General features: G+C 45.2%; 1 protein-coding gene across 16 annotated transcripts in view; it reads right to left on the bottom strand.

Annotated features, from left to right (window-relative positions):
• Positions 1 to 23,801, bottom strand: part of caska (calcium/calmodulin-dependent serine protein kinase a) — a 740,678-nt gene that overhangs the window by 582,384 nt on the left and 134,493 nt on the right. For all 16 annotated transcript variants that reach the window (XM_038802093.1, XM_038802098.1, XM_038802088.1 and 13 more), the window contains exon 2: positions 4,469 to 4,581. In XM_038802093.1, coding sequence (XP_038658021.1) covers positions 4,469 to 4,581 — 113 coding nt within the window. The remainder of the gene's footprint in view (positions 1 to 4,468; positions 4,582 to 23,801) is intronic.

Raw genomic sequence — 23,801 nt, 5'->3', positions numbered from 1 at the left:
GGGGCCAGTCATTGCACCACCCTTGTGATAACATGTTGATTAAATATAGAATTATATTTGCTCTTTGTCAAATAAGGTGAATAGTAACTCGTGTTTTCTTCCGCTTTTTTGAACTGAAACAAAACTGTTAGCAACATTAATTAAAGGAATGCATGGCTCCATGAACTTTTCCAGTTAAATTGCAGAATCTTAAATGGGGACTCATAGCTTCATTCATTCTTAAAGTAATTTAAACTACACTGCAGATATTAATGAGTCTTTGAACACTTAATATGCATTTCAGTAGGAATTTTAAGAAGCTTAACATTATCATTAAACTTGAGCAAGAGCATAAATAACCTATTTAAATGTATCAAAATTTACACTCAACTTTATTTTACAATCACTGCATTATGAAGCTCAGTGGGAACTTCATTTTCTTGTCTTTGTGCATACACAATATCCATAAATTCATATCAAGATAATTGCAGTACTCTCCCACCAATCTTAGATTCAGTTTTAGCAATTCTGACCAGATTCCACAAGTTTTATAACCTCCTGCTTATTTCCACAGTAGATAATCTTCCTCCCTCTGTCTAATCCACAGTTTGAGAAATAAACCTTAGCCACACTGCCTCGCCTATGCGGAGTGTCTGAGTGACTCACTGTGACAGCCCTTAAGTTTTTTTTGTTGCGATATGTCCACAGACTAAACACAGCCTAATGTTCTGCCTATTTAATCAAATGGGGAAAATTAGATCTAGAAAATGGTCACGGAAACTTCAATACCAGCAAGAAAGACGAGGCTGTTGGTCACATCCTAGCTACATTAGAATCAACTACCGTGGCCTGGCTGCAGTAAATTGGTGCGATGGGCACTTGTTTATTGATTACAGACACAAAAACTAAGTTGCCGTTTTATTTCTTTAAGATCACAACAATCCATCCTCGTGGAATAGCCCACACGTGCCTACGGGGTGGGAATGATCATCTTCCCCGTGATCTTTGCGGAGTACGAGAGCGGTATCCTCTATATAAAAGGTCGACCAGTAAGGCAGCAACAGAACGGGGGCCCAGTAGGGATCTACCGGGCTGTGTAAATAGTGTATAAATAAAACTAAGTTTCTTTATTTTTTTTACTGAGTGGACTCCCCGTGTTCCTATTAAAACTAGCACATTTTCTCTCCACACACTCCCTTAATCCATCAATGAAACAGAAAGCTAACTGCTTTATAGTTTTGATTGAAAAAAATAAGTGTTCGGTTTTAAAAGAGAACTTCTGTCCAATCCAGAAATCAGAAAGACAGTTGGCATGAAGCTACAAAGCGAGAACGGATAAAGAACAGATTTTCAATATTCATGTTGCTAAAGCAACTTGGACATATCGGAAGGGATGAATTCATGCAGTGACCCGGACATAAAAATGGAAAGTTAAACCATAAATATCTCCACAAAGGTGATAGGGGGCTGGATTCTCCGCCAGCAGGATGCTCCGTTTTGCCGGCAGCCCAGGGGTTACCCGACGGCATGGGGCTGTCCCACAATGAGAAACCCCACTGACCAGCCGGCGTAATGGATCATCCCACCGGCAGGGCAAAACAGAAATGTAGCGGAGCAGGGCGGAGAATCCAGCCCAGGGAACTGGAACTTGCCATCTCCGAGGTGGGTGAAAAGAAGAAAAATTTCAAAAGGAAATGGGATGGGAACTTGAACTAAATAAATTTTTAAATAATAAATAATAATCTTTATTGTCTCAAGTAGGCTTACATTAACACTGCAATGAAGCTACTGTGAAAAGCCCCTAGTCGCCACATTCCGGCTCCTGTTCGGGTACACAGAGAGAATTCAGAATGTCCAAATTACCGAACAGCACGTCTTTCAGGACTTATGGGAGGAACGGAATACGGAGAACCCAGAGGAAACCCACGCAGACACGGGGAGAATGTGCAGACTCCACACAGACAATGACCCAAGCCGGGAATCAAACCTGGGGCCCTGGAGCTGTGAAGCAATAGTGCTAACCACTGTGCTACCGTCCTGGAGGGCTACAAGCAGCCGGCATGGACTTGATAGTCAAATGGCCTACATTTATAACTTAATGACAATGACTACGTATGGCAAACATGCTCAATCTGATGCTGGCCGCTGATCAAGCAAATGCTGTTAATGATTTTAAGTCAAATTTAGAAGTGAAGTAGCGAAACAAGTTCTTGTAATTTGTGGACAATCATGGATCCTCAGTGTACTCAAGGGCAGCAGGATAGCATTCAGGAGCTGAATCTATTTTCATTTAGGAATCACAGATTTAGAAGAGATGTGACGTTCCTAAAATGATGAAGGCAATAAACTTTTGTCCAGTTGAATAAATATTTTCAATTTATAAGGGGGGGACCCCGGAGATATGATTGTAAAAGATTTAAGGCAATAGTAAAGTTATATGTTTAGTCTGCAAGTTAAAACCCTTTGGGACAGTTTACTGAAGTACAGATTTCCTGCAGCTGGGCAAGTTCTCGAGTTAGCATAGAGAGGTTGTGATATCGGAGAGCAGTGAGGCTCACCAGTTGCCTCAGACGTCTAGATCATAGAATTTACAGTGCAGAAGGAGGCCATTCGGCCCATCGAGTCTGCATCGGCTCTTGGAAAGAGCACCCTACCCAAGGTCAACGCCGCCACCCTATCCCCATAACCCAGTAACCCCACCCAACACTAAGGGCAATTTATCATGGCCAATCCACCTTATCTGCACATCTTTGGACTGTGGGAGGAAACCGGAGCACCCGGAGGAAACCCACGCCCACACAGGGAGGATGTGCAGACTCCGCACAGACAGTGACCCAAGCCGGAATCGAACCTGGGACCCTGGAGTTGTGAAGCAATTGTGCTATCCACAATGCTACCGTGCTGCCCACAATGGGACGGAAATGTCCCAATATTTGTTGAATTGGACTCCCTGTCAAAGATTAAATGCCTAAATTGCCCATCTATGGTGTATGAGGATGCACATCCGGATGGGCTGGATTGGATGGATACAGGTTACCCTCACTTCGGTCATTGGTCAGATTTTAGAGTCGTTGTGTATGGGTGTGTGTGTATGAAGAGTCAGGAAGAGGGGGGGGGGTTCGGAAAGGGGTAGTAAATAGTCAATTACATTTTCTGACAGTTAATACTGTACATAATAAAAAGTTAACTTGTGCGTTAAAGTTACAAACCTGGTAACTGTATTTTATTGGGCTCAACCAAGGACCTAGAGTGTTTTAAATAAAATCCAATTTCACTTGCGTTGCGATTCTGGGTCCAGTGGGGCTGGGGTTAACAGCATACTAGCCCAGGGTGTCATGACACTTGTAAATGGCACATACTGCTGCCATCATGCATCAGGTGAGGAAGTAAATGTTTGTGGATAGAATGTTGAACAAACAAGCTGCTTTGTCCTGGATGGTATCGAGCTTCTGGAGTGTTGTTGGAGTTGCACTCATCCACACAAGGAGAGTTTCCATTACATTCCTGACTTGTGCCTTGTAGACGAGTGTCAGACTTTGGGGAGTAAGGAGGTGAATTGTTCACTGCAGGACTCCTAACCTCTAAATGGCTCCTGTAGTCACAATATTTATATGCCTAGTCCAGTTGATTCACCACTCCCCAGGATGTTGGTGGTACTGAATGTCAAGAGGTGATGGTTCGATAAATTTTTATTGGAGATGGTGATTGCCTAGCACTTGTGTGGCATGACTGTCATGATGGTGAAGTACCACAAGGGCACTTGAACTCATTTAGGAGTTTTGGTGTTGACTTTCCTGGGAGAAGCTCATCCAGGATTGCTGTAACAAAATTTTTTAAAAGTGGTGTGGCCTCCTTTGAAACCAAACTCATATAATAATCTTTATTAGTGTCACAGTAGGCTTACATTAACACTGCAATGAAGTTACTGTGAAAATCCCTCGTCTCCACACTCCGGCACCTGTTCGGGTACACGGAGGGAGAATTCAGAATGTCCAATTCACCTAACAAGCAAGTCTTTCGGGCCACCTGAGAAGAAACTGAAGCACCTGGGGGAAACCCACGCAGACATGGGGAGAACGTGCAGATTCCGCACAGTGATCCAAGCCAGAAATTGAATCCGGGTCCCTGGCGCTCTGAAGCAACAGTGTTAACCACTGTGCTATTGTGCTGTCCATCAGAAGCAAGAGAAAAAACAGAAAGAAAGGAACCAGCAAGTCTTCCAAAACTCAATCGTCTTGAGGTGTCGTGCCCAATTTGCAAAAGAACCTTCCAGGTATAGATCAGTCTTAGTAATCACCTAAGAATTTTCCGGAACCGTACCAAACACCCAGATGAATATGGTCATCTTCTCCTCAAAGGATCAACAAGACACTCAAGAGAGTCAAAAATAGTTAAAGCAGAGGGGTTGAAAAAGTTTTCATATTATGTTTTTCAAAAAATTAAGTTGCAACTAAAACTATTCATGTTATAAAATAATAAATTCCCATACCTTCTGTACTCAGGCCAGGACTTGAGGTGAATTTGGCCACATCTACAATCTTCACAGCAAACTGCTGTCCGGTTTCTCTGTTGATACATCGGCGCACAACACTGAATGGACCCCTGAAATTCAAAGACACAAGTTTAAAAAAGTTATTACATACCCTGCATTTTTGATGGTCTAAATCATATGCAGATTTTCAATACTGTAGTTCAGCAAACCAGTGTTTAAGACCAAAGCAAAATGGAGGAGACCTACAGAAAAACTCATTCAAAAATTATACTTTCCATAGGATTTTTCAGAAGCTTTTTAAAATCCAATTGGCACTATATTTTCACACTACTTCAATCTGCAGTTAAACAAGTGATTTTTCCCAGTTAAGAACAGTTTTTCTCCTCTATTAAACTAACAATTTCCTTCACACTTCATTAACACTGACAAGAGTAAATAGAGTGTCAACCAATTGCTGTCATCAACATTTGCTAGTTATGAAAAAAACAGGTTTTCAACTTGCACACATTGCATCAATAGCTACCGTTACACATTAGTTGATTTGATATGCAATGATACTCTCAATAACCTCAAACACCAATGATCCTGAATAATCCTAGCTGCAGCTATAAGACAATGTAGATATTCCAACTACAGAAACATCTGAAATGAATTTCATAAGTACAAGTCACAGCTTTAATGTAAATCAATTCTCTGAATTTTTCATTTATTTGGCAGGGTAAGCATCATTCTGATATTTCACTCACTGTAGTTTGTGAGACTTTGCGTTAATCAGCTCACTTGTCAAATGGCAAGTTCAGTCTTCAGAATATACAAGTGACAAATGAGATTTACATAATCAACACTATTATGTATTTTGATATTATTAGCTGTAAATGTAAATTTCCCCGAAAACTACGTCTAGCTCTATAGAAGATCAATCCTGTCAATTCAACAATAAAAGTAATCTCCAGATATTACATTTAATAAAGAAAGGAACATTTGCATTCAAGCAAGATATTTGAGCAATTTAGTAGTAAAGAGGTATCCATTCCAATCAAATTACATGGATTCAAACTTGTACTGATTTCCATCATTTGCACTAAGATTTAATGGATTACCTAAGTCTATTTTGGTTGGAGACCATTCAGATCATCAATGAAAACTTAAAATCATAGATTTAAAAAAAGTATTTTTTTTAAAAGGAATTCATGCATGGGGGACAAAGTGACAGCAAGTCTGGATCATTTTCATGAATGTAACATAGTCCCAAATGAAAACACTTAAAATAGCCACAAAAAGCTACAGCTGAACTGCAAGGACAATTCCACTAATTATCTGGGCTTCAGCAGGTCTCGTTTCCAAAGCACATTATCTAATCAAACTGGAATGAACTAATTAATGTATATACTTTTAAATTAATATATAATTTTAGAGTGAAATACTAATGAAAATTGAATTCCTTGTCAAAAATGTAAATGCAATATTTTCCATTAACATAAAAAGCTACCTTATAAAATCAAACAGGATAGATAGAAGCTTGGCCCATCATGCCAGCCCTGGTTCTTTGAAAGAACTAGCTCCAGAGCCCTGCCTTTTTCTTTTCATATATTTACCTAATTCCCTTTTGAAAGCTACAATTGGATCTGTTGCCATCACCCTTTCAAACAATGCATTCCAGGTCATTACCCACTGTGCAAACAAACATTTGCTTTATCTCCCCTCTTGTTCTTTTGTTAAATATCCCAGTCCTCTATTATCAGTTATCACCACATTCACCACCCACCCCAGTGGAAGTAGCTTCTGTAACAAGACATTTTCCACTGTATGCACCGTGTAAAATTAAACATGCCACTGTAGATATTTAACACCATTACTATGGTTAAATAAATGGCCACCACAGCACGGTGGCACAGTGGGTCAGCCCTGCTGCCTCCCTGCGCCGAGGTCCCAGGTTCGATCCCGCCTCTGAGTCACTGTCCGTGTGGAGTTTGCACATTCTCCCCGTGTTTGCGTGGTTTTCGCCCTCACAACCCAAACGATGTGCAGGCTAGGTGGATTGGCCATGCTAAATTACCCCTTAATTGGAAAAAAATGAATTGGGTACACTAAATTTAAAAATAAATGAGATAAATTGGCATCATAGGAATCATACCTTCAGGTGGGTTTACACATTTTGATTGATTTAATTTATTATAGTCACATGTATTAGTATACAGTGAAAATGTTGTTTCTTGCATGCTGCACAAACAATGCATACCTTACATAGGGAAGGAAGGAGAGACTGCAGAAAATAATGTTACAGTTATAGCAAGGTGTACAGAAAAGATCAACTTAATACGAGGTAGGTCCATTCAAAAGTCTGATGGCAGTAGGGAAGAAGCTGTTCTTGCGTCGGTTGGTACGCGACCTCAAACTTTGGTATCTTTTTCCTGACGGAAGGAGGTGGAAGAGAGAATGTCTGGGGTGCGTGGGGCCCTTAATTATGCTGGCTTCCTTTCTGAGGCAGCGGGTATTATAGATAGAGTCAATGGATGGGAGGATGGTTTGCGTGATGGACTGGGCTACATTCACAACCTTTTGTAGTTTCCTGCAGTCTTGGGCAGAGCAGGCACCATACCAAGCTGTGAAATAACCAAAAAGAATGCTTTCTATGGTGCATCTGTAGAAGTTTGTGAGGGTCGTAGCTGACATGGCAAATTTCCTTAGTCTTCTGAGAAAGTAGTCGTTGATCGGCTTTCTTAACTATAGTGTCGGCATGGGGGGACCAAGACAGGCTGTTGGTGATCTGTACACCTAAAAACTTGAAGCTCTCGATCCTTTCTACTTCGTTCCCATTGATGTAGACAGGGGCATGTTCTCCACTACGCTTCCTGAAGTCAATGATAATCTCCTTCATTTTGTTGACATTGAGGGAGAGATTATTGTCGTCGCACCAGTTCACCAGATTCTCTATCTCATTCCTATACTCTGTCTCGTCATTGTTTGAAATCCGACCCATTACGGTAGTGTCATCAGCAAATTTGAAAATCGAGTTGGAGGGAAATTTGGCCACACAGTCATAGGTGTATAAGGAATATAGTAGGGGGCTGAGGACACAGCCTTGTGGGGCACCAGTGTTGAGGATGATCATGGAGGAGGTGTTGTTGCCTATCCTTACTGATTGTGGTCTGTGGGTTAGAAAGTTCAGGAACCAGTCGCAGAGGGAGGAGCCGAGGCCAAGGCTACGAAGTTTGGAGGTGAGTTTAGTAGAAATAATGGTGTTGAAGGCTGAGCTGTAGTCGATAAATAGGAGTCTGACATAGGTGTCTTTGCTATCTAGGTGTTCCAGGGTAGAGTGCAGGGCCATGGAGATGGCGTCTGCTGTGAACCTGTTGCAGCGGTAGGCAAACTGTAGTGGATCAAGGCAATCTGGGAGGCTGGAGTTGATTCGTGCCATGACTAATCTTTCGAAGCACTTCATGATGATGGATGTCAGAGCAACTGGATAATAGTCATTAAGGCACGTTGCTTGACTTTTTTTTGGTACAGGGATGATGGTCGCATTCGTGAAGCAGATAGGGACCTCAGATTAAATGTGTGTGTGTGTGGTGACTTGTGGGGATTATCCCTTTTAGGGAAACATAGCAAAGTGTCACCTGGCTTGAGGGGACAACTGAGACTAAGAGTGGGCAATCACCCTAGGGGGCACAGTCCTCTCTTAAGCAGGAGCATGTAGGGGAATAGGTGTAACTGTGTGGCTGTTGTACAGTTCTTCTTGTTAATAAACTCTTTTGTATTTCTGATGAAGTCTGTGAAAGTGCATCATTGCATCTGGCGACAACGATAAAATTATCATGACAGTTTTTCTGACCCGACACCCGAGAGTACCCTGTTTTAATCGAAGTCTTAATTTTAAAAATATTCACCAGAATGCCTCCCTTTGGGTGAACAGAACATGGGCAGCACGGTAGCATAGTGGTTAGCATCAATGTTTCACAGCTCCAGGGTCCCAGGTTCAATTCCCGGCTGGGTGACTGTCTGTGTGGAGTCTGCACGTCCTCCCCGTGTGTGCGTGGGTTTCCTCCGGGTGCTCCGGTTTCCTCCCACAGTCCAAAGATGTGCGGGTTAGGTGGATTGGCCATGCTAAATTGCCCGTAGTGTCCTAAAAAGTAAGGTTAAGGGGGAGTTGTTGGGTTACGGGTATAGGGTGGATACGTGAGTTTGAGTAGGGTGATCATTGCTCGGCACAACATCGAGGGCCGAAGGGCCTGTTCTGTGCTGTACTGTTCTAAATTCTAAATGAGTAATATAGAATCAAAAAGTATGGATAGTTCCAATTGCATGGGCAATGGAGAGAACACAAACTCCCTGGGTCAGAATCCACAAGGGTGAGAAAAATGCAGAAATGTACCTCCACTTACATTGGAGACGAGGAAGTGAGGCGGACCAAGAGGCTCAGTGCATTGGAGATGCTGAGGTACAGATGGAGAACAAAGCTGAATTGACCGGTACAATCAAAAGTTTAGAAACATAGGGAGAAACAAAAATCAAGAGAAAATAATCCTGCAAAGCATTGGCGTGGGCTTTGCGTTTTTTAAAAATAACTTCGAAACCTATGCACAGTTTTTGTTTTAAAACAAAGAACACATAGAAAGTAGTGCTGTAAGTTAAAGTTAAAAACAAATTTCCCAAGTGAGCTGCAGTGAGGTGTCCCAAAGCACGGGGAAATCAAGGAGCTGAAACCGACAAGCTCCCGATGTCAGAGCAGAGCCTGTGAAGGTTCTATGGCTTCAACCACTGCATAATGAACTTCAATCAAACAAAGAGAAGTCCTCAACCTTTTTTAAAAAGTTAGTAAGTTTTTTTTAAAAAGCGTCCCGAATGGACCTTACCGGGTCTCGGTGAAATCAACAACAAAAAAACCCGGCATATCAGAGAGAAAGCAAAGGCAAAAAATGGACTCTCCAAAACAGCAAGAGAAAAAACTCCATTTGCTGAAGAGGTTTTTCCTTTAGTAAAAGGAGAAGTTTTGAAAGTTAAAAAATAGAGAGCAGACTCACATGGGGGACTTCCGGTGTGCATAATGGAGTGAGTGATCACACAGAGGCAGGTCCTGCCTAAGGTTGCAGAAAAGAGCTCTTTTTTGGGCAGCACGGGTTGGAATTTCGATGAAAAGGAGTATTTTCCCCCAGGAATAGGTTGTTTCTTGGTTATCAGACCCTCAGAAACAGTGCAAGATTTGTCTGAAGCAGCAGCAAACAAAAGCCTCTGCAAGCATGCAAGCGGGGGAAGAGCCAGCTTATAGGTCTCAAGCTGACCTGAGGGCCTTTATGAAAGCTGAATTCTAGCAGCAGAGGGAAGAACGGTGAAAAGATCTCACCAAGGCCATTGAAGAAGCGGAGACGGACTTCTGGTAGCGGTGATGCGGAGCTAAGCCGCACGTTCAGTGGCTCCCACTATTTTCGGACTTTGGGGCTCTTTTAAGGGCTTGTAGTGGTGCTGTTTGGACTTTTCTCCGTGTGGGAACACTCCTCCTCAGATTCTCCACCGGTGGATGGCCTGGACTAGGAGTGGAGCGGTCAGAAAATCGGCTTTGCAGTGCACCGCAGCTCCCGCTACTTAAGGACTTTTGGGCCGATTTGAGGGCCCCAAACGGCGCTGTCTCGACGAATCCCGGTGGGGGAAGGTGTCTAGAGGAGCATTCCCCATAATTTATGGTGCTCACCCGGAGTGGGGCAAAGGAAAAAGCTGCAGCAGCTCCCCAAGAAAAGCTGGGGATGAAGGACAAAATGGCGGCCGGCGGAACACCCGAGGACTGGTGGAAGTGGGCGCAGGAGCAGCAGGCCTCTCTTCTGCGCTGTCTTGCAGAGCTGAAGGCTGAGTTGCTGGACTCCCTGAATGCGACTACCAACAAGCTGCTTGGGGCTCAGGCGGCCCAGGAAGTGTCCATTAGGGAGTTGCAGCAGCAGGCCGCTGAGCGGGAGGAGGCCGTGGTCCTCGTGGGGAAAGTGGAGTTACACGAGGCACTTCACAAAAAGTGGCAAGACCGCTTGGAGGAGCTGGACGTTCGCACGAGGCGAAAGAATTTGAGGATCCTGGGCCTGGCGGAGGGGTCGGATCTCCCGTCGTACGTGACCACGATGTTGAGCTCGTTGATGGGAGCGGAGTCCTTCCATTTGCCCCTGGAGCTTGAGGGAGCTCACAGAGTGCTGGCCAGGAGGCCTAAGGCAAATGAACCCCCGCGGGCGGTGCTGGTGCGGTTCCATCAATTTAGTGACCGGGAGTGTGTGCTGCGCTGGGCCAAGAAAGAGAGGAGCAGCAAGTGGGAGAATTCGGTAGTGCGAATCTACCAGGACTGGAGTGCGGAGGTGGCAAAGCGGCGGGCCGGGTTCAACCGGACGAAGGCGGTGCTGCATGCCAAGCAGGTCAGATTTGGAATGCTGCAGCCTGCGCGTCTGTGGGTGACATATAAGGACCGGCAACACTACTTCGAGTCCCCGGAGGAGGCGTGGGCCTTTGTACAGGCGGAGAAGCTGGACTCGAACTAGGGTCTGGGGACACACTATGGCCGTTGCTGTTTTCGCTGTTGCTGTTCTTCAATTTTGACACGTGTTTTTTTTATGCTGGTTTTCTTTTTGCTCTGTTTCCGGGTGGGTTTGTCTGTTGGGTATGGGTGTGGGGTATGTGGGGAACGTTGGGGGAATGTGCTTTATATGTTCTCTTCTGTACGGGGCTGGGGGTTGGGGTGAAACTGGATTTTGAGGAGCTGCGTCAGAAGGGTGGGGTGTGGTGAAAGCGCGGGCTTTCCTCTGGTTGTCCGCGCTGCGGGGCGGGGGGGGCGGAGCTGGAGGTGGGGGCGTGGCCTCTACTGGTTTTCTTTCCCGCGCTGAAGCGGTGCCAAGGTGGTGTGGCAAGAGGGGGATGACCCCATGCCGGGAGGAGATGAGTTTTGGCAGGAGCTGCCGGGTCAACAGAAGTCAGCTGACTCACGGAAGTACCATGGAGGGTGCGTCGCGGCTAGGAGGGGTCCTAGCCTGGGGGGGGTGAGGGGGGGGGGGGGGGGATACTGGGTTGCTGCTGGAATGGCCAGGAAGGAGCTGGCGTGGGCCGGGGGGGTAGAGGAGAGGCGTTATTGCCATGGGGAACGGGTCAGGCGGGGCGAGCTGGCCTGGGGCGAGCAGTTGATAAGCTATGGCTAGCCGGTGGGGGAGAGGGGCAGGTTGCCCTCTGATCCGGCTGATTACCTGGAACGTGAGGGGGCTGAATGGGCCGGTTAAGAGAACTAGGGTATTTTCTCATCTGAAGGGGCTGAAAGCGGACGTGGCTATGCTCCAGGAGACCCACCTGAAGGTGGCGGACCAGGTTCGTCTGAGGAAGGGGTGGGTGGGGCAGGTTTTTCACTCAGGATTGGACGCGAAGAACCGGGGGGTGGCGATTCTGGTGGGGAAGAGGGTGGCGTTCGAGGCGGCTGAGGTGGTGTCGGACAAGGAGGGCAGATATATTATGGTGAAGGGTAGGTTGCAGGGAGAGAAGGTGGTGCTGGTTAATGTATATGCCCCGAATTGGGATGATGCCGGCTTCATAAGGCGCTTGTTGGGCCGCATTCCGGACCTGGAGGCAGGGGGCCTGATCATGGGGGGAGACTTTAACACAGTGCTGGATCCCCCACTGGACCGGTCCAGTTCAAGGACGGGTAGGAGACCGGCGGCGGCCAAAGTGCTGAGGGGGTTTATGGACCAGATGGGAGGGGTGGATCTTTGGAGGTTTGGGAGGCCGAGAGAGCGGGAGTATTCCTTTTTCTCCCATGTCCATAGGGTCTATTCCCGAATAGATTTTTTCATCCTGAGCAGGGGATTGATCCCGAAGGTGCAGGATGCAGAGTATTCGGCCATAGCGATCTCAGACCATGCTCCGCACTGGGTTGATCTGGAGATGGGGGAGGTGCGGGACAGTGCCCGCTCTGGCACCTGGATGTGGGGCTGCTGGCTGATGAGGAGGTGTGTAGGAGGGTCCGGGGAAGTATTGAGGGGTATCTTGATACCAACGACACGGGGGAGGTCCGGGTGGGGATGGTCTGGGAGGCTCTGAAAGCAGTGATCTGGGGGGGAGTTGATCTCCATCCGGGCCCATAGGGAAAGGAGGGAGAGGAAGGAGAGGGAGACTGGTGGGGGAGCTCCTGGATGTGGACAGGGGATACGCGGAGGCACCGGAGGAGGGGTTGCTGGGGGAACGGCGTAGTTTGCAGGCCAAATTTGACTTGTTGACCACCAGAAAGGCGGAGACACAGTGAAGGAGGTCGCAGGGCACAGTATATGAGTATGGGGAGAAGGCGAGCAGGATGTTGGCGCATCAGCTCCGCAGGCGAGATGCGGCTAGGGAAATTGGTGGAGTGACGGATAGGGGTGGGAATGTAGTGCAGAAGGGGACAGAAGTAAACGGGGTCTTTAGGGGCTTCTACGAGGAACTGTACCGGTCAGAACCTCCGATGGGGAGGGGGGAATGGAGAGCTTCAAGAGGAGCTGGTAAAGGGGCTGGGGGCGCCAATAGAGTTGGAGGAGCTAGTCAGGGGGATTGGACAAATGCAGTCAGGTAAGGCGTCGGGGCCGGACGGGTTCCCGGTGGAATTTTATAAAAAGTATGCGGATCTGGTGGGCCCCGTGTTGGTGCGAGCCTTCAATGAGGCATGGGAGGGGGGGGGCTTTGCCCCCGACTATGTCGCGGGCACTGATCTCTCTGATCCTGAAGCGGGATAAGGACCCCTTGCAGTGTGGATCATACAGGCCTATCTCGCTCCTCAATGTTGACGCTAAGTTGCTGGCGAAGATCCTGGCCACCAGGATAGAGCACTGTGTGCCAGGGGTGATACACGAGGATCAGACAGGATTTGTCAAGGGACGGCAGCTCAACACGAATGTGCGGAGACTGCTAAATGTTATTATGATGCCGGCAGTGGAGGGGGAGGCGGAGATAGTGGTGGCGCTGGATGCGGAGAAAGCGTTTGATAGAGTTGAGTGGGGGTACCTGTGGGAGGTGCTGGAGCGGTTCGGATTCGGGGAGGGATTCATCAAATGGGTGAGGCTGCTCTACGCGGCTCCGATGGCAAGTGTAGTTACCAATGGAAGGAGATCGGAGTACATTAGGCTCTACCGTGGGACCAGGCAGGGGTGCCCCCTGTCCCCCTTGCTCTTTGCACTGGCGATTGAACCTTTGGCTATGGCGTTGAGGGAGTCAGGGAGATGGAGGGGTCTGGTGCGGGGTGGGGAGGAACATCATGTATCGCTGTATGCGGACGACCTGCTGTTGTATGTGGCGGATCCAGAAGGGGGAATGCCGGGGGTGATGGAGCTGTTAGCGGAATTTGGGGGCTTCTCAGGCTATAAGTTAAATTTAGGCAAGAGTGAGGTATTTGTAGTACACCCGGGTGATCAGGAGGAGGGAATTGGGAGACTCCCATTTAAGAGGGCAGTGAAGAGTTTCAGATACCTGGGGGTGCAGGTGGCCAGGAGTTGGGGGACTCTCCATAAGCTTAATTTTACCAGGCTGGTGGAACAGATGGAGGAGGAATTTAAAAGGTGGGACATGATGCCGCTATCGTTGGTGGGTAGAGTGCAGTCCGTCAAAATGACAGTTCTCCCGAGGTTCTTGTTCCTTTTTCAGTGTTTGCCCATCTTTATCCTAAGGGCCTTTTTTAGAAGGGTGACTAGCAGCATCATGAGCTTTGTTTGGGCGCATGGGACCCCGAGGGTGAAGAGGGTCTTCCTGGAGCGGGGTAGAGATGGGGGGGGGGGGGGGGGCTGGCGTTACCCAATCTCTCGGGGTATTATTGGACGGCCAATGTGTCGATGGTGCTCAAGTGGGTAATGGAGGGGGAGGGGGCAGCATGGAAACGGATGGAGAGGGCGTCCTGTGGAGATACAAGCCTGGAGGCCCTGGTAACGGCGCCGTGGCCGCTCCCTCCTACGAGGTATACCACGAGTCCGGTGGTGGCGGCTACCCTCACGATTTGGGGGCAGTGGAGGCGGCATAGGGAAGAAGTGGGGGGCTCAATGGAGACTCCGTTAAGGGGGAAACCATAGGTTCGTCCCGGGGAACATTGATGGGGGATTTCAGGGTTGGCACAGAGCGGGCATCAGACAGCTGAGGGACCTGTTTATTGATGGGAGGTTTGCGAGCCTGGGGGAGTTGGAGGAGAAATTTGGGCTCCCCCCGGGGAACATGTTCAGCTATCTGCAGGTAAAGGCATTTGCTAGGCGGCAGGTGGAGGGATTCCCTTCGCTTCCCACGAGGGGGGTGAGTGACAGGGTGCTTTCGGGGGTCTGGGTCGGAGAGGGGAAGATATCTGATATCTACAAGGTTATGCAAGAGGCGGAGGAGGCGTCAGTAGAGGAGCTGAAAGCTAAGTGGGAGGGGGGACTGGGGGAACAGATCGAAGACGGAACATGGGCTGATGCCCTGGAGAGGGTTAATTCTTCCTCCTCGTGTGCGCGGCTTAGCCTCATCCAATTCAAGGTGCTGCACCGGGCCCACATGACTGGGACGAGGATGCGTAGGTTCTTTGGGGGTGAAGACAGGTGTGTCAGGTGCTCGGGAAGTACAGCGAACCATGCCCATATGTTCTAGGCATGCCCGGCACTGGAGGAGTTCTGGAAGGGGGTGGCGAGGACGGTGTCGAGGGTGGTGGGATCCAGGGTCAAGCCAGGATGGAGCTCGCGATTTTTGGGGTTGGGGTGGAGCCAGGAGTGCAGGAGGCGAAAGAGGCCAATGTGCTAGCCTTTGCGTCCCTAGTAGCCCGGCGAAGGATCTTGCTACAATGGAAGGATGCGAGGCCCCCAAGCGTGGAGACCTGGTTCAATGACATGGCGGGGTTTATTAAGCTAGAGAAGGTCAAATTTGCCCTGAGAGGGTCGGTACAAGGGTTCTTTAGGCGGTGGCAACCTTTTCTCGACTTTCTGGCTCAACGATAGGGTACGGGGACAGTAGCAGCAGCAACCCGGGGGGGGGGGGGGAGGGAAAAGGTGAGGGGTGGGGGGGGGGGAGGGCGGACGATGACTATGCTTGTTTGTTTAATTTAAATTTATTTTTAAGTTCTTTTGTTGTTCATTGGGGTTGGGGAGGTGGGGGATGGGATACATGCTTCGATACGGTCTGGGGGTGTTACAGTTATTATGGGTTATTTTGTTGCATTTCATTGTTTGTCGTTATGTTTTATATTTTCTGTAAAAAATTCCAATAAAAATTATATTTAAAAAAATAGGTTCGCGCGAAACCTCCAAAAGCATGGGAAAAAACACAGAAAAATCCGACAGCTGCTGACATCAAGTTAAAAAAAAAGATGTCAGTCTTAAAACAGCAATGCATTTAAAGTGCTAATACATTTAAAGTGGCAATGCACTTATTGCAGCAACCACGAGGAGGAACAAATGGTTATGGACAGCAAAATTGGAGAAGACCCTAGATAGAGGGCAACTCTCAAAAAACGTCCATCAGCAACAAAGATCAGCAAAGAGGGAACAAGAGGCCCCAGAAGGGGGGGCATTGAAAGGCTCCAGAAGGGGGGGGGGGCAATGAAAGGCCCCAGAAGGGTGGGCAATGAAAGACCCCAAAACAGGGTGGGAGTGGGGCAACGAGAGGCACTAATTTACCTCATGAAGGACAAAAGAAATGCAGAACGGAAACAAGTCTAACAAAGACAGACCTGACGAACAGTGCAGCCAAAAAGTGTTTGGTTGAAGTTAAGACAAGTAGAAATGAAGGTTCCATCGTGAAATGTAGATATCCAGTAACAACATGAAGGATTTCCCTCGTAAGCAAGGCAGAAATTTAAGACTTCAAACTAGGAGCTATTGAACATAAAGAGGAATCGGCAAAAATAATTAAAGCTCTAGAGGATATTAAACAAGATGAAATGACTGACAGCAAACTTTGGAAAATAAAAGTTTCAAAAATTTACAAAATGAAGTTAAGTAGAACTTAATGAGACAATGGAGAATGCAATGATAATAATCAAAAAGCAAATAGAAATAGGAACAAGTCCAGTGAGGAATTGAATTTGGAGTGCTGTGGAGCAATTATTGTACAAAATAACCATAGTAGACCCAGATACAGACCAATTGTTTATCAGTCAACACGTAGTGAGAACACAACCTCAGAGAAGGATCTCTGAGCGGACTCTGCCTGGTTGAGAAATCAAGCAATACTTCTACATTGAAGGTCACGTATGAAGGCATTATTTATATTTTTACAGGGAGGCACAGTAGCAGTTGTTAGCACAGTTGCTTCGCAGCTCCAGGGTGCCAGGTTCAATTCCCGGCTTGGGTCACTGTCTGTGCGGAATCTGCACGCTCTCCCCGTCTGCGTGGGTTTCCTCTGGGTGCTCCGGTTTCCTCCCACAGTCCAAAGATGTGCAGGTTAGGTGGATTGGCCATGTTAAATTGCCCTTAGGTTAGGTGGTGTTACGGTGATATAATGGAGGTGTGGGCTTAAGTTTCTTTCCAAGAGCCGGTGCAGACTCGATGGGCCGACTGGCCTCCTTCTGCACTGTAGATTCTATGATCTATTATCTATGATTTGAACATTGTCAGTGTATGGTTCAGATGTTTACATTAAAAAAGTTGCAGGTGTTCACAAGGCAGAGGAAGTATTTTTCACCCTTATCCTTCTATGGCTCCTCTCTAATCTCTTCCTTGTTGCTAATCGGCTCGCCACTATTAGCTGTGTCTGCTACTTTAACAAGTTGCAGACTATAAACAAAAACCGGAAAACAAGTTCCTGAATTGTCCTTTGCCACATCAGCATGTTGCAGGGTTATGTCTTCACCCGGAGTGTGGAATTTTCCTTAATCTTTCTAAAAACACTAGATAAGTTCAAAACACTTTTCTAAGATCCCTTAATACACAATACTGTTTGCCCTAATATACTGTTATAATTAAACCCTCTCTTCTCTTACAGGGAGAATAATAGCTTGAAGAAGGGAAGCTTGGCAATGAGAAATTAACCGAACAGGTAAACAAATTGACAGTAGAATCAGCAATCAGTCAGAGGAAGAAATGGAGATTACGTGCCAGAACAAGATTGCTGAAATGACCGCACTTTTGGAAATGCACAAGAACCAAATGATAAAAATGGTCAATAGAAACGACGCTGAATTGAAATGCTGGGAAGAGAAGAAACCTCTTCACACGACCCAAATACCACCATGACTATTCCTTCACATGTGACAGACCATGATTGTGACACTGTCAAGGCATAAGATTTTGTTTTGTTGTATCGTGAAGATATGTGCCTGCATTTGGTATATTTAAAAATAAAATTTTAATACATACGAAACTTCAGTAGATGATCAAATTAGATCCCTGTAATTATGGCCTCAAAGGCCGAAACCCTGTCATGCCACATAGATATGGAGGGGCAGATCACTCGTAAACATGTGAACCACTTGAGTAGAGAGACTTTCCAGCAGTCAGTGTTGCCATTAATAAATGTTTTTGAACCCGTAAACACCAAAGTACTCGACACACCTGTTACAGAAGTAACTGATGTCTCCGTGGAAGCAAGTAGTGCTGAGCTACCTGTGCCAAAAGAGGTACCTATTAATGTAGATCCTGTGGAAGCATCTTAGTCTACAGAATTACGCTGCTCTACAACAGAAAAATCCCTCAAAGACCCAATTTATAATTGTCCAACTCATGCATATGTTTAGTTAGAATTTACGATGAAGTAATTTAGTTATTGAAGATTGTATAAAGGAGTTATAAAGGAGTTAAAAGGGGAGGTGATTTTCCCTCTTAAGGACAACACAGCAGAGTAAAGGTCATTGGTTTCGGTGATCAACCATGACTGAGAGTGGGTAATCACCCCAGGGGGTGTCCTCTCTTCGGCTGGAGACACGTAGGGGATTAGGTGCAGCCTTGTGGACTGCTGTACAATTCTCATGAATAAATATTTTTGCGTTTCTAATGAAATCTCAAATGACGAACTTTCATAATGTGGAATATTAGCAACTCTTCTGCAAAGCTAAAGAACAGTAGCGTAGTGTACAGTAGCTGATACAGCATGTTGTAATCAGGCAACTGAAACATGGATGTGTGTTTCATAAAATTCGTCTTGCTGAAAGAGCAGAGAAAGGCTGCCCGATTTATATTAAGTGCAATAGTTAAATATCTTCCACCCACCTAGAAACTTTTGGGTCCAAGCATCAATTCTCCTTTCCTTCTGCCATTAATAAGTCCTCAACCGTTTGAATTTAACACACAAAATGTGGCTTTTCTTTACAAATATAATGCCCCTGGTTGGTTCAGTGCTCACTCATTCCAAGCATTTTGATACTACCTCTGAACTTTGCAATTAATTTAAATGTGGGGGCAGCATGGTAGCACATGTGGATAGCACTATGGCACAAGTGGATAGCACTGTGGCTTCACAGCACCAGGGTCCCAGGTTCAATTCCCTGCTGGGTCACTGTCTGTGAGGAATCTGTACGTTCTCCCTGTGTATACGTGGGTTTCCTCCGGGTGCGCCGGTTTCCTCCCACAGTCCAAAGACGCGCAGGATAGGTGGATTGGCCATGATAAATTGCCCTTAGTGAACAAAAAGGTTCGGAGGGGTTGTTGGGTTACGGGGATAGGGTGGAAGTGAGGGCTTAGGTGGGTCAGTGCAGGCTCGATCGGCCGAATGGCCTCCTTCTGCACTGTATGTTCTATGTAAATTCAACTTTTAAGTTCAGGTCTCTCTTTTTAATTGTGGGATGAAAATACAAGTGTAAATCTGTAGCTGGATTGGGAAGATGAATAGGAACAATCATGAACATCGGAATCGGCCATTCAGCCCCATCAAGCCTTCTCAGCCATTCAGTATCATGGCGGATCATCCACATGTGTCTTTTTCCCACATTATCCCCATATCCCTTTACGTCATTGACATCCAGAAATCTGTTGATCTCTACTTTAAACATACTCCATCAACTGACCATCAACAGACTTCCAGGGTAAATAATTCCAAAGATTCACAACCCTCTTAAGTTTAAAAAAAACCAATTCTCATCTCGGTCTGAAGTGGCGTCCCCCTTTATTTGAAATCGCTCCCTTCAATTAGGCTGCCCAACCAGGGGAAACATCTTGTCTGCATCTAACCTGTCTATCTCTTTAGCTTTTTGTAGGTTTTAATGAAATCACCTTTCATTCTTCAAAACTCTAGAGAATACATGCCCAGTTTCCCCAATCTCTGTTCTTAGGACAGCCCAGCCATCTTGAGAACAAGTCTTCGTTGAACTCCCTCTATGGCAAAAATATCTTTCCTTCGGTAAAAAGATCAAAACTGCACACTCTACTTCAGGTGCTGCATTGTTCCTGAGATTTTAATTACCTACTCATTGACTGGGAGAGAAAAGGAACAAAGGGAGCAAATCAAATGGATTCTGAAATTATGTTTTACCCTTTATAGCAAAATATTGCTGGACCTATTTAGCAGTAATGAAATAAGTGACAGGTGACTTAAATGTGAATGACCACCTCAGCTGAAGTGACCATAATATGATATACAAGTAATTGCACTTTGAATGGAGAAAGCTGGGCGACGGCAGGAGAGGGATTTTGAAAAGATTAGATTCACAAGACAAGCAGCAGAAAAAGCCAAAATAACACTAATGGAACTTAGTATTTTACAGCAGAGGAGAGTATTGCGTTGAGATGTAATGGCAAAGCTATATAAAGTTTGACAATCAACACTGTCTGTACTATATAAAATTTTGGGCGTCACATGATGAGGCACGTTGAAATAATAAAAGAGGGGTACAATGTAGATTCACGAAGGTATTGCTTTACCTGACGGTATACAAATGTCAAGGAAGAAATCTGTTGTGTTTATGTTAAAACAGTGGATAGAGGAGATTAATTCTTCAATTCTGAATATTTTACTGTACAAATGCTCTTGGTATCTTTTAAACACAAATGTGTTTAATTTTTTTTATTCATTCAAAGGATGTGGGTTTCACTGGCTAAGCCAGCATTCATTGACCATCCCCAATTGCCCTCAAGAAGCTGGTGGTGAGCTGCCTTCTTGGACTACTGTGCTCCATGCGATGTTGGTACACCCACAGTGCTGTTAAGAAGGGAGCCCCAGGATTTTGACTCAATGATAGTGAAGGAACGATGCCATATTTCCAAGTCAGGATGATGAGGGGCTTGGAGGGGAACTTGCAAGTGGTTTTGTTCCCAGGTATTTGTTGCTCTTGCCCTCCTAGATGGTAGTGGTCGAATGTTTGGAAAGTGCGGTGTCACACTTCTCGGGTGTTATTGGAACAACGCTCATCAAGGCAAGGGGGCACTAATGAAGGCAAGGGGAGAGTATTCCACATTCCTGACTTATGCCTTGGAGAGATTGTGGGGAGACTGTGGGCAGGTTGAAAGCCACATCCCTTGAATGACTAAATATATATGGTATCTTTAAAACATATTCATAATAATCTTTACAAAAATCCCCTAGTTGCCACACTTCGGCGCCTGTTCCGGTGCAATAAGGGAGAATTCAGAATGTCCAATTTATCTAACAAGCACGTCTTTTGGGACTTAGGCAGGAAACTGACCACCCGGAGGAAACCCACGCAGACACAGGGAGAACATGCAGATTCCTCACAGACAGCGACCCAATTCATGAATCGAACCCGAGACCCTGGCGCTGTGAAGCAGCAGTGTTAATCACTATGCTGCGAGGGATAGTGCTAGAAACCTGGATATCCTGCACACTTGAAAATATAATTGAATTGCTAAAATGGGTGATGTTGAAAATAGGTTAGAGTTTCGGATTTAAATTATCAATTGACAAAATATACTTTCGTAAGTGAACAACACTCAAGTCTTCTAACTGAATCATTGGCCAAGAAAATGTAATTGAAATCTGTGATGTCTGTCACATTTCTGCTGTTCAAGATACATATACAACAATAATCACTTTTGGCATAGGCAATTGCTAAAATACATGTAAAAATACATGTAAATACCTTACTTTAATCAGTTTGCAAATCAAGGAAGTTTAACTATAAATGTACTATGCAGAATAATGAGCAATGTGTTCCTCTTTTAGCATATTTATACATTTGTAGGGATGTTTCTTAAATTATTTCTGATGCATTGGCTCCTGTAGTATGTGTCGTGTTTATCTGTTGGGGTGATTTTTGCAGATTTTATAGTTACTGTTCATTACCATTTGCCCATTGCCCAGGTCTCCCTCAATACATACCCATTATGAGAAAGATGTGAAAGTGCAAAGAAAAATGCAGCATAGATTCAATAGAGCATTACTAGGAATGAGGTTGCTGTTTTGAGATGCAAGAGATAAAATATTTAAACGCCAAGAATGTTTTTTTCTTCTTTTTTTTTTACACACAGACTGGATATTTTTTGCCACAAATTGTCAACAAAAGAGTTTGAAAGGGGATTTGAAAACTGTTCTTAAAATATTAACATATATAGAGACTAAGCAGTAGAGTGGGATTAGACTGTGGTCTAATACTATTATAAGATTAAACTACAGACAACACATTTCAAATATTGTACTCAGCGAACAAAACAAATTTTAGGTATAATGTTGATGAGCTTTAACAAAAACTACAAAAAAATTGTAGGTAATTGCTGGACAACTGCGAGGACTTCACAAAAATTAAACCATATTTATTGATTGTATTCAAAGACACAAAAATGTCATTAGTCCTCACGTGAAAACTTCAGCCCTTCCCAAAAGCCTTAGCTTGGACTCAATATTTTTGCTCAGTGTGGTGACCACTAGCTGAAGGAAGATCCTTGCGTCTAAGCATTTGCAAAGAGCATAATGTCTCAGGATTAGTCAGTGGGATTTAAGTGAACTTAAAAATCAATGTTTCTCAGTCTCCAATGAGATCTACTTTTGCTGCTCTTAAAAATGAGAGGAAATGTTTAAAGCATTATTCAAATATAATTTGTACGGATTTGTTTTCAAAAACAAACAGAATTACATAGAAATTACAACACCAGAGAAACAGGCAGTGCGGGCACAAATATCCTCTGTACAAGCTTCAGTTTGAATCTTGAGCCTGCTCTTCACAGATCACATTATTCTCCTCTTTCTTCCAACTACCTACTTAATCCATTCTTAAATGTTGACATAGTCCCGCTTCAATCAGTAACTCCACTAAGGCATTGCAACTCATAATCCTAGTTCTAAATCTCTTGCATATATTTTTAGATCCATGTCCTCCCATTCTAGATCATTCACACACTGGAAGCCATCTGTTTCTGTCGAATCTACCATCCACTTAGAATTTTAAATACCTCTCTCAAATCTGTTTCCATTTTCTTCAACTAAAAATATTGCCTCATTTCAAGCTGCCTAAAAGGATAAGAGTATGCACATACATGGGAACACTTATCTAGAAGTTCTGTGCCATGTCACAAACAGCCCCGAATTGAACATATATCTCTATCTCTTCATTGTTGCTGGGTCAAAATCCTGAGCTAAAATCTTCTACCCAATAGTTTTGGGAGCACCCGTGTCACGTGGACTGCAGCAGTTCAGGAGTAACCCACCACCATCACCTTTATTTTTCTACAGATTCAATATTACATCTTGACTTTTATATTTTATGCATTTGCTGTAACACAAGAGTATCAATTAGCTGTTTCTGACAGTCTTTAGCAATTAAAATGTACTCAACCTCCAAAATCCCCCCGGTTTTCCACATTAATTTGTGACAGTGGTTAGCACTGCTGCCTCACAGCTCCATGGTCCTAGGTTCAATTCTGGCCTCGGGCGACTGTGTGGAGCATGCAGTTTCTCCCCATTTTCTGCGTGGGTTTCCTCCAGGTGCTCCGGTTTCCTCCCACAGTCCCAAGATGTGCAGGTCAGGTGGATTAGCCATGCTAAATTGCCCCTTAGTGTCAAAACGGTTAGGTCGGGTTACTGGATTACAGGGATAGGGTGGAAGCCTCAGCTTAAGTGGGTTGTTCTTTCCAAAGGCCGGTGCAGACTCAATGGGCCGAATGGCCTCATTCAGCACTGTAAATTGTATGATTTTATGTTTCAAGAAGCCACAGTCTAGATACTGAGCTGTTCCACCACTTATCTTATGCTCTGCATCTTTTCTCAGGTTTTTTTCCTTCATCTCATTACTTTCCTCCTTCACGGTCACAAAGCTTGCCAAACAAGCAAAATGTTTTGTCACAGGTTGCAAGGATTTCTGTCCCCTATCATGCCACTTGCTTTGAAATTTCAATTTGACGTAATGTTTTCTAGTCTCATCAGTTTATCTCGTTGTACACGTACAAATCTGTAACTAGAGCTATCAATGATAATGCCAGTCAACTGACCCAGAAATAAAATGTATGCTTTTAGCATAATTACA

This window comes from Scyliorhinus canicula, chromosome 7, assembly GCF_902713615.1.
Source record: "Scyliorhinus canicula chromosome 7, sScyCan1.1, whole genome shotgun sequence".
Taxonomy (NCBI): domain Eukaryota; kingdom Metazoa; phylum Chordata; class Chondrichthyes; order Carcharhiniformes; family Scyliorhinidae; genus Scyliorhinus; species Scyliorhinus canicula.
Note: the sequence above shows the minus strand (reverse complement) of the source record. Positions and strands in the feature narration are given on the sequence as shown.